This window comes from Myotis brandtii, unplaced genomic scaffold (genome assembly GCF_000412655.1).
Source record: "Myotis brandtii unplaced genomic scaffold, ASM41265v1 scaffold339, whole genome shotgun sequence".
NCBI classification, from domain to species: domain Eukaryota; kingdom Metazoa; phylum Chordata; class Mammalia; order Chiroptera; family Vespertilionidae; genus Myotis; species Myotis brandtii.
Window position 1 is genome coordinate 614432 of NW_005363061.1, and position 14799 is coordinate 629230.

At 42.7% G+C, this 14799-nt stretch overlaps 3 protein-coding genes across 7 annotated transcripts in view; 2 read left to right on the forward strand and 1 right to left on the reverse strand.

Annotated features, from left to right (window-relative positions):
* The window catches only part of XPNPEP3 (X-prolyl aminopeptidase 3, mitochondrial), a 38125-nt gene extending 23918 nt beyond the window's left edge, over nt 1-14207 (reverse strand). For 3 of the 5 annotated variants that reach the window (XR_001363108.1, XR_001363107.1, XM_005871373.2), the window contains exons 1-2: nt 14036-14207; nt 575-691 (exon numbers count right to left, since the gene is read on the reverse strand). Coding sequence is in view for 1 of the 5 variants with exons in the window: in XM_005871373.2 (XP_005871435.1) it covers nt 575-691; nt 14036-14099 (181 nt within the window). In the remaining 4 variants the exon portion in view is untranslated. Of the gene's footprint in view, nt 1-574; nt 692-14035 lie in introns of those variants that run through there. The other 2 variants (XM_014543839.1, XM_005871374.2) reach the window with 2 other exon arrangements.
* On the forward strand, nt 4208-5263 carry DNAJB7 (DnaJ (Hsp40) homolog, subfamily B, member 7). Its single transcript, XM_005871388.2, has one exon. The coding sequence runs from the start codon at nt 4334-4336 to the stop codon at nt 5261-5263; it is 930 nt and encodes a 309-aa protein (XP_005871450.1). The 5' UTR covers nt 4208-4333.
* A 463-nt stretch (nt 14208-14670) lies between the features above and the next one.
* ST13 (suppression of tumorigenicity 13 (colon carcinoma) (Hsp70 interacting protein)) overlaps nt 14671-14799 on the forward strand; it is a 34417-nt gene continuing 34288 nt past the window's right edge. Inside the window, exon 1 of the mRNA XM_005871375.2 lies at nt 14671-14745. Within this exon, the coding sequence (XP_005871437.1) occupies nt 14678-14745 (68 nt within the window). The 5' untranslated portion in view covers nt 14671-14677. The remainder of the gene's footprint in view (nt 14746-14799) is intronic.

Below are 14799 nucleotides of genomic sequence, written 5' to 3' on the forward strand. Positions count from 1 at the left end.
ACCATGTTTTCTAAAGTATCTTTAACATAGTAGTTCACTAGGAATCAATAGTTAGAACACAACTGTAGAAACTAAGTCTTAGAAAGCAATAGAACTTTTCTTTAAGAAAATCCTAAGTACATATTTCACTGATAATTCTGAATGGTAAGGCTTAATAAAGTGTTTATGGCTCTAGATAGTGCTGTCGTCTGAGTACCAGTAGCCACATGTAGCTATTTAAGTTTAAATCTAAATTATTTAAAATAGCCCTAACCGGTTTGGCTGAGTGGATAGAGCATCGGTCTGTGGACTCAAGGGTCCCAGATTCGATTCTGATCAGGGGCATGTACCTTGATTGCAGGCACATCCCCAGTGGGGAGTGTGCAGGAGGCAGCTGATCGATGTTTCTCTCTCATCGATGTTTCTAACTCTCTATCCCTCTCCCTTCCTCTCTGTAAAAAAAATTTAGTTTCTGAGTTGCACTAGCAACATAATAAGTATACAATAGTCACTAGTGGCTGGTGGCTCCTGTATTGAACAGCACAGCTCTAGATAAAGCACCTGAAGAGACAGTTATTATGGTTAAAATCCTTACCTGGTCTGAGGAGGTGTGGGTGTGTGAAGGGGCTGGGCTGGCCCAAGTATCGATTTGGAACCCTCCTGTCTGGGATGGGCTGGAGGGAGTACCTTCTCTGAGAACAGGATATGCATCCTAAGGAGAAAGAAAGAGGATGAAATGGAAGAAGGAATCTAGAAGGTCCTCACAGTGTATGTATATTTATCTATCTCCAACATTTGGGTGTTTTAGAAAAATGCAAATTAATTTCACCTTCAATATATATATGGGCCTTCCTCTGTGCCAGCCAGAGCCTGTGTGGAGTCCTGGTAACATAGACATGATCTAGTTTTAACCCTTAGTGACTTTAGTCTACTATGTATGCTTAGATTTTTCTATCTTTCAAAATATGTTTGACTCTAGCTTAGCACCCTTTTTTTTTTTTTAAATGAATCTTTATTGATTTCAGAGAGGAAGGGAGAGAGATAGAGAGTCAGAAACCTCGATGTTAGAGAGAAACATTGATCAGCTGCCTCCTGCACACCCTCTCTTGGGGATGTGCCCACAACTGAGGTACATGCCCTTGACCGGAATCGAACCTGGGACCCTTCAGTCCGCAGGCAGACGCTCTATCCACTGAGCCAAACTGGTCAGGGCTTAGCACCCTTCTTAATCTGGCCCCTGCTCACTCCTCTAATGGCTGGCCTAATCCTCAAAAAACATTACTGCATCCACACTAAACTACGCAAAGAGCCAGCTAATTAGTCTGTATTATAACAGCATTTGGCTTTAAGTACGCAGTTATCTTAGTCTAAAATGGCCTTTGCTTGTTTCTGATTACTCAACTTCTCAAAAATCAGCTCCAACATCTAGGAAGCCTGATTTTTAATCCCCCTCCCTACTGCTTCTGATACAAAGGCCCCTCCTCAATGCTACTGCACTTAATGCTATTTTGCTATTGTTGTGAATCCTAACCCAAGGATATGTTTTCCACTGATTTTTAGAAAGAGTGGAAGGAAAACAAAGAGAGAAACATCGATGTGAGAGAGACACATCGCTTGGTTGCTTCCCGTATGTGCCCTACCCAGGTGGAAATAGAATCTGCAACCCAGGTACATGCCCTTGACTGGGAATCGAACTTGCAACCCTTGTGCGCAGGCCAACTCTATCTACTGAGCCACATCAACCAGGCTTAATTCTATTTTAAGACCTACTACACTGCACATAATTGCTAAATTAGTTTGCTATGAACTTTGGGAAGATAGAGATTATTTGTTATTTTACTTTATTTTCCCAGTGATGAGATTCGGGATATATTTTTGAAGGTTAAAAAGCCAACAAATCTGGTTTTGGTTATATGCAGGGAGTAAAAAAAAAAAAAAGCATATTAAGGATGATTCCCAGGTTTTTGCAAGTGGGTGGAAGGTTATGCCATTAAATGAAATGGAAAAGATTGAGATAATTATTGGCTATTCCAATGGAGAGGTCAAACAGTCTTAAGTTCGGGGGATCAAAAGTCCTGGGACTGAATATTACCTATGAAGATGGTACAGAGAAAGTCCAGGTACTATATTATTTTGGTGTGAGAAGAAAAAGCACAGAAGAAAGGAAGAAAACTGTAAGAATGTGGTATTTAGGAAGTTAAAGAAACAAGTGTTTTATGAAAGGGGAGATACTTAACTGTGCCATGTGCTGCTAAATATGAGACCACAAAGACAACTACTGGATTTGGCAACATGGAAGTCACTAGAGACCCTGACAAGAACAGTTTTAGTGGAGTATAGAAGATAGAAACCAAAATGGGTGTATTTACAAGATCAATAAGTTCTGGGGATGTAATGTATAGTATGGTAACTATAGTTAACAATTATGTATGGTATATTTTAAAGTTGCTAAAAGAGTAAAAGTTCTTAAAAGAGCTCTGGCCAGGTGGCTCAGTTGGTTGTAGCTTTATCCCATACACCAAAGAGTTGAGGGTTCGATTCTGAGTCGGGGCACATACCTAGGTTGCAGGTTCAATCCCCCATAGGGGGCTCATAATGTGCAATGTCTAGAACCTAAACTCTTAAATCCTGGTCTAAGAAATGAGATAGAGTTGGAAAGAGCAGAATTTGGAATCAGATAGATCCAAGTTTAAGTATCAGATTTTTCACTAATGAGCTAGGTTTCCTTAGGCAAATTACTATTTTTCAGAGGCTCAGGTTTCATATGGACACAAAATATTTATTTTGCTGGAATGCTGTGACAGTTCAATGAGAAACTGCATGTAAGACACTTGCTACAGGGTCTGACCCAAAGATGGTACTCAAATAATGTTCAATATTATTATTATTACTGCTACTTATTTTCAATGGTAGGTAAATATAATCACATGTATACCATACATACATGTAAGTAAGTACAGATACTGGAGAGAATTGAAATTATTTGAGTTTAAGAGTTCTGCAATACTTCTAGTCAACTGGCATACAAACAAAAAGTAAAAAATATTCAAAGCTGACAAATGGTCTTGAAAGACTGGCTAGAAATTTACACTATTATTTTCCATGTGACTAGAATATCATTTAAACAAGTTGTTTATAAATGTCATGAAAAAGAAAACAACATATAGAGGAGGAGAAACAGAGACAGATCATCTTAGGGAATTTCCTAAGACAATAAAATGAGCCAGGAATACATCTTTTTAATTCAGGCCTAGCCTATTGATAATTTAAATTGTCCCCAAAGAAAACCAACGTTGGTCGAGTTTTCTTCTAACTGGATTTTTTAAAATTGATTTTTAGAGAGAATGAAAGGGTGGGGTGGAGGGAGGGAGAGGGAGAGAGTGAGAGTGTCTACCTGGATTTTCTAATCCTAACTTTCCCACATACAACTGATTCTCCACAGAGCAGACACTGATCCATTAAAAATGTAAATCTGATGCATTACCACCTCCCCACCCCACCCCCCCAAATTGGCTTCTCACTAGAAATGAATGCTAGCTTTATTTATAATGGGTCAAAAGTGGAAAAAACCAACATGTCCACCCACATGGCTAGTAGCTACTATACTGGATCACACAGCTCTGTCGTCTCTTCAGGGGCCTTCTAAAACCAATCGAAGGTAGCTTTCTGCCGTCACGCTTTTTTTTTTAAAGCACGTATCACATTATCTCCCATTTATTCGTTGTACTCTATGATAATGTAAACACCATGAAAACTGGCATTTTTTTAATTCAATACTGTTATTACCAGTGGCTAAAACTGAGCCTTGCACAAAATAGGCATTCAATAATATGTATTGAATACATAAACACGCAGTTTTCAAAATCTTTAACTACATGTTTTATAGACTTCTTCATTTTTCCAAACCAAAACATGCAAGCACTGGGAAGTAAGTTATTAAGACTTAGTAACCTAGAGGTCACATTATGCAAGTGGCATGCTGTGGCCAGTAACAACAGGTCCCACTGATTTATGAGGTATTGTTTGAGGCTTCCAGAGAAATATAGGAGAAATCATCCAGAGGGCTCAGGACGGTCTGATATGACTCTGGACTAGCTCCATTGAGAAGGTCAAGTCCTACCCCAACCCCCGAATGACACCATAATGCAGCCCTCTCTGACATAAGCTGGTAACTCTGCTTGCCACACAATCAGTACCCTATTGTCTCCTAGCAGTGGCCCACAGCAACATTGTCTTCAATGTAAAAATGTGCCTATTTGCAGTCACTCTACCACCACCACCAACAGAGCCAGGACGGAGAGGAAACCACGGTTCTTACTACCCAGGGCACCCCCTTCCAACGATTTGTTAAAACATGGTAGATTACTATGAAGTTCTAGGAGTGCAGAGATATGCTTCATGTGCAGACATTAAAAAGGCTTATCATAAAGTGGCACTTAAATGGCACCCTGATAAAAATCTAGAAAATAAAGAAGAAGCGGAGAGAAAATTCAAAGAAGTAGCTGAAGCGTATGAGGTATTATCAAATGATGAAAAACGGGACATTTATGATAAATATGGCAAAGAAGGATTAAATGGTGAAGGCGGAAGTAATATTGATGATTCTTTTGAATATGGCTTCACATTCCCTAAGCCAGATGATGTCTTTACAGAAATTTTTGGTGAAAGGGACTCCTTTTTATGTCTTTTCTTTGAAGACTCACTTGAGGACCTTTTAAATAGTCCAAGAAGTTCCTATAGAAGTAGAAACAGAGGTGCAAGATCCTTTTTCTCTACCTCCCGTGAATATCCAGTTTTTGAGAGATTTTATGAATATGACACAAGATATACACCATATGATTCACTGGGCCATGAAGACCTTAATTTTTTCTCTTCCCCGGCATTTGATGACAGTGGGATGGACAACTACACATCTTTTACTTCATATAAAACTGTTAACGGCAGAAAGACCAATACAAGCAGAATTATTGAGAATGATGAGGAAAGAGAAGGGGAAGATGATGGCGAGTTAGAGTCCTTCCTCATTATAAACGATGTGGCAGATGAAGAGGGCTTTGCAGAGCACAGGTGGAGAAGACAGTCACTTGACAATTATTCACCAAAGTCCTACAGCTCCAAACATGTGCCTCAATACACTTGTGTGGGAAATGAGCAACGTATACCGTGGGTCACCAGCAACAAGGATCCCTCTGTTTTCTCAGCAGGATTCAAAGAAGGTGGTAAGAGGAAAAAAAAGAAGCATAAAGAGGTGCACAAGAAGAAGTCAACCAAAAGGAATCGTTAAATTGGCTCTTCAGACACATTATGTTCATATAACATTTGGAACACGACTCTTTGTGTTTTGATTAATCAGTTTTGTAGGAACTTTTGTTTAATACTAGAGTAAGTCTTATGATTAACACAATCAGCAGGATTGTGGTCAGTGGTTGTTTGGAGGTATGCCTGAAAAAGATGTATTTGTGGTGACAATTATGTTAAGAATGTGGAAAGTGGCAACGATGATTTTACTTCTGTTTTTGAGCTAAATGTTTACATATTAGGCTTTTAATAGTTTATGATCTATTTCATTATTTTCCTTTTAATTAAAACTACTATACAAACTTCTGAAATATGTATAGCATTAGGAACTAAAACTGTATTGAGACACACAGGTTCAGATTATATAATTATTCATGAAATGACTTTTTTTCCGATAGAGGTAGAGCATTTGACACAGAACTTAAAGACATTATAAATTAAAAATTAAAGTATAAAGTATTTTAAGTTAAAAATAGCTAGACTCATATTTGTACAGCCATGTCACAGCAGTACTTATTCACAATAGCCAAGAAGTAGAACCAACCCAAATGTCAATCGATTAATGAATACATAAAATACCTGTACATACAGGCATAGAGTGGAATAGTATTCAGCCATAAAGAGAAAGGAAATCTGGTAGTATATGCTACAATGTGGATGGACTTTTTGACATTATGCTAAGTGGATAAGCCAGTCAGAGGAAGACACTATGATTCTACTTATCTGAGGTATCTAAAGTCAATTCATAGAAACAGAAAGAAGAATCATGGTTACCTGGGAGTAGGGGGAGGGGAAAGAAAGTTATTCATTGGTTTAGTTTCAGATTTGCAACATGAAAAAGTTCTGGGGATCTGCTTCACAACTGCATATTTAAAAATGATTAACAGCCCTAGCCAGTTTGGCTCACTGGATAGAGCGTCGGCCTGGGGACTGAAGGGTCCCAGGTTTGATTCCGGTCAAGGGCATGTACCTTGGTTGCAGGCACATCCCCAGCAGAGGGTGTGCGGGAGGCAGCTGATCGATGCTTCTCTCTCATCGATGTTTCTAACTTTCTATTCCTCTCCCTTCCTCTCTGTAAAAAAGCAATAAAATATATTTAAAAAAATGATTAACATGGTAAATTTTATATGTATTTTACTACAAAAAAAAAAAAAAAGGCCAGACTTACCATGGATTCCTCAGAGAAACCTAGCTATATCATGTGTTCTAGGTCAGTGGTCAGCAAACTGCGCCTCGCGAGCCACATGCGGCTCTTTGGCCCCTTGAGTGTGGCTCTTCCACAAAATACCACGTGCGGGCGCGCACGTACAGTGCCATTGAAACTTTGTGGCCCATGTGCAGAAGTCGGTATTTTGTGGAAGAGCCACACTCAAGGGGCCAAAGAGCCACATGTGGCTCGAGAGCCACAGTTTGCCAACCAGGGTTCTAGGCCATCAGTGAATCATTCCAGATAGGAAACTTTCTATTTCATTTGTTCTAGTCCATCAGTGAATCACTCCAAATAGGAAAATTTCTATTTTCCTTTTTTGTTCATCTTTACCTGAGGTTATTTTTTCCCACTGACTTTTAAAGAGAGTGGAAGGGAGGAAGGAGAAGAGAGAGACAGAGACACACACACATATTGATTGGTTGCCTCCTGCACACGCCAGACCGGGCCAGGGAACAAACTTGCAACCCAAGTACGTGCCCTTGGCCAGGAATTGAACCCATGACCCTTCGGTGTGCAGGCCACACTCTATCACTGAGCCACACCAGTCAAGGCTCTATTTTCTTATTGAGTATGTACACAGGATCTACGGATACAGTACTCTAAAATACCACCTTTAGCCATTATAATTTAGGGTTATGATAGAAGATAAATAGATGAGTTACAGACACATTAGACACTGAGCAAGTGGTTTGAGCTAAATGTTTGAATACGTTCTTTCAAATGAACTTAGTTTAATATCAACATTATTACTTCTTAGCTTCCTTCAATTATTTTTCAAAATATAGTTCAGCCTATTGCTTCTACTCATTTAACAATATTTTTAAAAAGTAGTGTTCTAGATACCTGGGGTACAATAATGAACAAAGAGCAAAAATCTTAGTTGTCACAGACTGGAGAGAAACAATAAACAAATATTAAGTATATATGATGTTAGTCATAGTTGCTAAGGAAAAAAATAAAGTAGGGGAAGGGTATAGGGTTTTGAAGTATGAGAGCTGAAATAAAAATACTTTTATTGATTTTTAGAGATAGAGGGAGGGGGGAGAGAGAAACACTGATGTGAGAGCATAACATTGATTGGCTGCCTCCTGCACGCCCCCTTAGTAGGGATCAAGCCAGCAACCTGGGAATGTGCCCTGACTGGGAATTGAACCGGCAGCCTTTCAGTGCAAAGGACACCCAACCGAGCCACACCAGCCAGGCCAAGAGCTGATATTTTAGCTAAAGTAGCCAGAGAAAAGTGATAGTTAAATCTGAGTCAAGAGTGAAGGAGTTGGCCATGTGTATACCTGGTAAGATAGAACTCCAGGCAGAAGGAATAGCAAATGAAACATTCTTAAGGCAGCTGTTTGAGAAAATGGAGAAGTTCAGTGGTAGCCGATTAAAAGAGCAAGTAAATGAAGTAAGAAAGGTCATGCAGGGTTTGCTAGATCACAACATGGACTTTGTTATTATATGTGGGACAGAAGCCACTGGAGGCTTTGATCAGAAGAGTGACATAATCTGACAAATTTAAAAAGGCCCACTCTGGCTGTTGGCATTGAAAAGAGACCCAAAGTATACAGGGATAGAAGCAGAGACATCAAGCTATTGCCACAATCCAGGCAAGAGATTGTAGTAGGTTGGTCCAGGGTGGTGGGTGTGAAGAGTGGTCAAATTCTGGACATTCTAAAGGTAGGGCCAAACAGAATTTGCTAACAGGCTGGATGTTGAATATGATAAGAGTCAAGGTTTTCTGCCTTAGCCACTGGAAGCAGGGAGTTGCTATTATCTGAGAAAAGGGCTGCAGGTGTTAAGTTTTGGACAGGCTACATTTGAGACGCTTAATTTTATTAAGCACCTGGAAAGAAATGCTGCATTGACTTGTATCCTGCATGTTACTTGTCACTGAATTCTTCCTTTTTAAGCAATAAGACCTATTGATGTAATTTAAATCTTTTTGTTCTAGAAATATAATTATTATAATTAAATTTTAATGTAACTAAAGGATAGGAGCAAATAATCTAGCAGCACTAAAACCCAATCACCTTTGGCAAAAGAAAGTTCAGTGCTATTTAGCAGTGCAACAAATTTGGAAACCAGAAAAAAATTATAATATCTGTTATTTTTTATATTTTATTATTATTGATTTCAGAAAGAGGGAGAGGGAGAGAAGGATAGAAACATCAATGATAAGAGAGAATCATCGATCTGCTGCCTCCTCCATGCTCCTTACTTGGGATCAAGCCTGGTGTGTGCCCTGACCAGGAATCCAACCGAGACCGCCTGGTTCCTGGGTCAAGTCAACCACTGAACCACACTGGCTGGGCTCTGCTATTTTTAAATGATTTATAGTAGTGTAAGATTTGTTTTGATTGATTTTTAAGTTGGTAGGTGGGTGAGAAGGAAAGGTCATTATTCTATAGGAGGTACTGGTGACAATTAGCACTAAAACTTATTTTCAGAAAATCCTATCTAATAATAGGCAAACATGGTAATTGACCATGCCTCTGCTACGCTTCCCATTGGCTAATCAGCAGGATATGCAAATTAACTGCCAACAAAGATGGCGGCCGGCAGCCACGCAGCTGAAGCGAACATGAGGCTTGCTTGCTCCAGTGATGGAGGAAGCCAAGGTTCCCCCCCTGCCACGGCCCAGCTCTGAGCTCCGGAAGCAACAATGTTTCAATTATAGAAGCTAAACAAACCCAGATACCTGCTTTCAGCCAGCCACGGCCTCAGAGCTGGAGCCAGGCCTCAGAGCTGGAGCCGGCTCTCAGCTCCAGTGACAGCTATAGAAGGTAAATAAATCCCAGAATAAAAAAAAAAAAAAAGAAAGAAAAAAGGCTGGGAGCTTCAGTCGCCCACCAGCCTGAAAACGGCCCTCAGCCCTTCACCCAGACTGGCCAGGCACCCCAGTGGGGACCCCCACCATGAAGGGGGTGTGACCAGCTGCAAACAGCCATCAGCCCGTCATCCAGGCACCCAAGCGGAACCCCCACCCTGATCCGGATCACCCTTCAGGGCAAACCAGCCGGCCCCCACCCGTGCACCAGGCCTCTATCCTATATAGTAAAAGGCTAATATGCAAACTGACCCTAACAGCAGTGAGACTGGGAATGACTGGTCACTATGACACACACTGACCACCAGGGGGCAGACGCTCAATGCAGAAGCTGCCCTCTGGTGGTCAGTGCGCTCTCACAGGGGGGAGCTCTGCTCAGCCACAAGCTAGGCTGATGGCTGCCAGTACAGCAGTGGTGGTGGGAGCCTCTCTTGCCTCCTCAGCAGCACTAAGGATATCTGACTGCAGCTTAGGCCTGCTCCCCGCTGGCAAGTGGACATCCCCCGAGGGCTGCCGGGCTGCCAGAGGGATGTCTGATTGCCATCTTAGGCCCAATCCCCTGGAAGCAGGCCTAAGCCAGCAAGTGGTCACCCCCGAGGGATCCCAGACTGCGAGAGGGCACAGGCCGGGCTGAGGGACCCCCTCCCCCGAATGCACAAATTTTTGTGCACCGGGCCTCTAGTCATAATAATAAAAGGCTAATATGCAAATGATCATCACGGAGTCACGCCATAATGACTGATCATGAGGGGCTTGACGGGGGACCTGAAGCTGCACCCCCTGCCTGGTAGGGCTTGACGGGGGACCTGAGGCTGCGCCCCCTGCCCAGCGGGGCTTTACAGGGGTGGGGCCGGCCGGGTCTGGGTCTCGCCCAATGGGAGTGGGGCTGGCTTGGTCTGGGTCTCACGCAATTTTGAGGCACGTGCGGGTAGGTGGGGACTTGACTCTGGTCCCTCGGCGCGCCCCAGACTCTGACAGGAAGGAGATTTTCATATACATTTTACTAATTTTCTTTCATTTCTGACACTTCTATTATAAAGAAAGGGCAAATAGCAATATTAAAATATTTCCTCTAATTAATTCCCTTTTAATGTGCACGAATTTCATGCAGGGCTACTAGTAAAATCATAAAAGCCTAGGTTATTTTATTATTTTATAAAATATGTTTCTATTGATGTTTAGGGAAGAGAAAGGGGGAGGGAGAAACATCAACGTGATAGTGATACATCAATTACTGCCCTCCTGCATACCCTCTACTGGGGATCCAGCCCACAACCTGGGCATGTGCCCTAACCAAGGATCGAACCCTAAACCTTAGTGTATATGGATGATACTCTAACCAACTGAGCTGCTCTGCCAGGGCTCTGCTCACTGTTTCTTAGCATAATATACAAGGTCTTCCAGGAACTAGCCATCAGCTTCCTTCTCAACTTGATTTTCTATCCCCTCTTCCTACACATCTTAGGCTTGAGCCCAAGTTTTTCCAAAATGTGCTCCAAGGGATACCAGTTCAAGACTCAACACAGAAAAAGGGCTCCATGGTCAAATACATTTTGCAAATTACTACTGCCAAATACATTTCCCTTAAAGAGACCCAGACTTGGTTTACCATGGGCACTGTGAAATGCAGCATGCCCTGTACTTATGCCACAGAACCATGTTGGTGTAACACCTATTAATGTGCCTGGGAACATATTTCAAAAAAGGCTTCTCCAGGCTTATTAACAATTGCAAAGCTTTGCAACACCCATTCTGTATGAGTTCTGTGCCTCTGCATGTTCATTCTGCCAGGATAGCTCCATTACTCTAGTCTGCTTGGCGAAAGCCTTCTTTCAGGTCTTTTTTTTTTTTTAAAGAGAAACACCAATCAGCTGCCTTCTGCACGACGCCTACTGGGGATTGAGCCCACAATCCGGGCATGTGTCCTGACTGAGAATTGAACCAGTGACCTCTTGGTTCATGGGTCGAAGCTCAACCTGTGAGCCACAACAGCCAGGCTGGTGACTACTTCTTTTTTTTTATATATATATTTTATTGATTTTTACAGAGAGGAAGGGAGAAGGATAGAGAGTTAGAAACATTGATGAGAGAGGAACATCGATCAGCTGCCTCCTGCACACCCCCTACTGGGGATGTGCCCACAACCAAGGTACATGCCCTTGACCGGAATTGAACCTGGGACCCTTCAGTCGGCAGGCCGACGCTCCATCCACTGAGCCAAACCGGTTAGGGCGTCTTAAATCAATTATCTCCTAATTTTTAAAGGCATGCCCACATTTCCACTTAGCCCCTCCTTGCTTCCAGAGAATATGCATCACTTTTTCCTTCTCCCCACTACTAGGTGTCTATGACTAAATTTCATATAATATCACAATTACTTGCTTTTATTTGTCTGTCTCTTGTGATGGTAAAAACTTTTTGGGCTCAGTGCTAATATGTGGTGCTCAATTAATGTTTGTTGAGTGAATTAACTGCAAATAGGCTTTAAAAATTATTCTATTTATTCTTTAATATTTTCTTATTAAAAATTATTGATTGATTTTAGAGAGAAAGGAAGGGAGAGAGAAACATCGATTTGTTGTTCCACTTATTTATGCCTGCATTTGTTGATTCCTGTATGTGTTCTGACTGGAGATCAAACCCACCACCTTGGCGTATTGGGACGATCCTCTGGGCAACCCAGCCAGAGCTATTCTTTAATATTTTCAATATTTTCCTTCCCCATCTCAGTCTTATATTTATCTTAGATGTAGTATTTTAAAATACAGCTTATTTATGCATCATTAAGTGCTTGATTTTGCTTTTTCTCAGATGACTAGATTGTGTTAACATTTGCATATACCAACCAATTAAATCACACTCTTAACTGTATGACTTTCACAGATGAGAAAGTTTCCTATGACAGTACTCAAAACTTTGTACCCAGGGCCTTTCTAAAAAAAGGCAACCAAGAGCACCACAGACACTAAAAGTTCTATTTATGAGCACCTCAAGTCAGAGGAGTTTTCAAATTCTAAAACTTAGTAAAATCTCAGGAGAACATAAGATTTACAGCCCAGTAGTGCCCTTTTTGAGCTCCCATGTCCCCTGAGTCAAGACTCTCACCATTCTTTGCTATACTGTCACTTACCTATTGTTTATCACTCTGGCTAGACTTGAGCAACTCCAGGGAAGTGGAGATTCATCCACAATGACTACTAACTCAAAGGTTATTAAATTAGTAGTCATTGTGGCTCAATAAAAAGTTCCAAAAGGACTCTACTAAGCCAGAGTAAGACGCAGTGATATAACAGAAAAAGGACCAGCTGCCAACATTCCTGACTTGCTACTTGTGAGCTTGTGTTAGTTTCAGTTGCCCTGTTAGTAATATAAGAATATCTGCCCTAATTTAATGGACTTGTGAAGAACCAAGTAGATCACTCAATTATTCAAAAAGCCTATGTATATAGTATAAAAATGATAATATAAGAGGTGGCTAAATTTACGTATTTTATTGAGGCAAAATGAAGTATAGTATCTTTTTGAAAGATCTTGGTGTATATAATAAAGTATCTAGTCCTAACCGTGATTAACTGGGTTTTACACAAAGTCTTAACAAATACAAAAAAAAGTCACAAGCAAAGGATGGTTCCAGCTCTAAATCATAGGTTGTGGCCTCTGTGATTAAGACTGACTAACTGTGATTTGGGGTGGTGAACACACAATACAATATACAGAAATGTATTATAGAAACTGTAATCCTGAAACCTATATAATTTTATTAACCAATGTGACTCCCATAAATATAATTAAAAAAAAAAAAAGACTAACTGCACATCTATTCACCCTCTCCCACGGAAGGGAAAGCTTTCTGCAGAACTGGAGCGAGCGAGGTCTGTGCACTGGACAATGATTACCTTTTATTTTATTTTTTAGAGTAAGTAGAGCAAGTCTTGATTTAATTACCATTCCATTTGCAATAAATTCAAGTATACCACCAGAATCAGAAACATATGCCAAGACATAGCTTTGATGTCAAATGCCATATGTTCGGGTTCACTCACTGTTCACACATCGCCCCCCAAAACCGAAATCTGATCCAATGGCAGATGCACCTGCAACGTAGATGATTCAGCTTTCACTGACCAAGTTCTATGTTCATGAGATCAACTGCTCTAGATACACCCTAGAAGACTGCCCCCCTTATTCCTGACTTCTTCACCTTGTCTTTACAAACAGGGAGTTCAGACACAAAAATAGTATTTCCAAACATTACCTCTTGTGAGAGGACTTGTGTTACTAACCATGTTTGTTGCACATTCTGGACCCGGTTTTTAAATCAAACTCTCTAACAACACGAAAATAGAATTTTAGGTTAACTAACAGAAACAAGAGCTGTTGATAAGGAGTCACTCTGACACCTAAGCAAACGGGAGAACTGACACAAATTCTGGGTCCACGTCACTTTGAAGACAGCCCCGCTAGGGGATGGCCACACTTGGTTCCCTGCAGTCAGTTCAGCTTTCAGAACACCTTAACGGGAGGGAGAACACAGGGCCCACCCGTTCCCGGGAGCGGCCGGTAGAGAGATCCGAGGAGCGCACGGAGGGTTTAGAGTGGGGGGCCCCAGCAGAAGGGTCCGCCGAACCAGCGATCGCCCTGAGACCAACTTGGATCCCTCTGGGGCGCCTCAGGCTTCGCAGGGAGCAAACCGTGGAGGACACCCCGTGGGAGGTGAGTCTAACCTGAGAGGCTGCGGGCGCTCGCTACAGCGGGAACCAGCTTAGCTGCTGAGAGTAGCCCAGGCATGCCGGCCGCGCACACGCGTCAGGAAGGAGAGGAGGAGAACGGCGGGGAAAGCAGCCGCCCGCAGGGCTGCGTCGCCAGGAAACCGAGCCAAGCGCCCCGCCCCCGCCGGCCGGCGCTGCTCGCCGGGCTTTTCTCCCGAGGCGGCGCAGACGCTGACGTCACGCCGGAGCTGTGGCTGACCACCGCTCTGCCCAGATGGCCTGGGTGGCGTCATGACGTCACGCTCCACTAAACGCTCACAGTCACAGAACGTCGGCTTCTAAGTGACTCCCGGCAGGGGCTGCTCGCTCCCGCCTCCTGGGAAGCACCATGTAGCCAGTGGTTCCACCCAGAGAATTGGTTCGGAGTTGAGAATGGAAGAAAGCGTGCGTTAAAGGGGCAGGCAACGGCGCGAACAGCCACACTTCTAGAAGCTTCTAACCAGTGCGCTGGAGTAGAGGTGAAGGGGAGTTGGAATGAACCGGCGAAGGACCCGGGGTCACGAGACCGTTGGTGGGCGGAGCCGGCGGCCGGGGAAGTTCTAGTCTGTTCTGCCTCGCGGCTGCCGCCCCCTTACACACGGTGTGGCCGAGGGAGAAATGTGTAGGCAGGACCCGAGCGTCCTGCACAGCGAGGAAATGCGCTTCCTGCGGGAGTGGGTGGAGAGGTGAGACCCCGGCCTGAGGGCCGTTGAGGGTGGGAACCGGGACGCGTGGAGGGG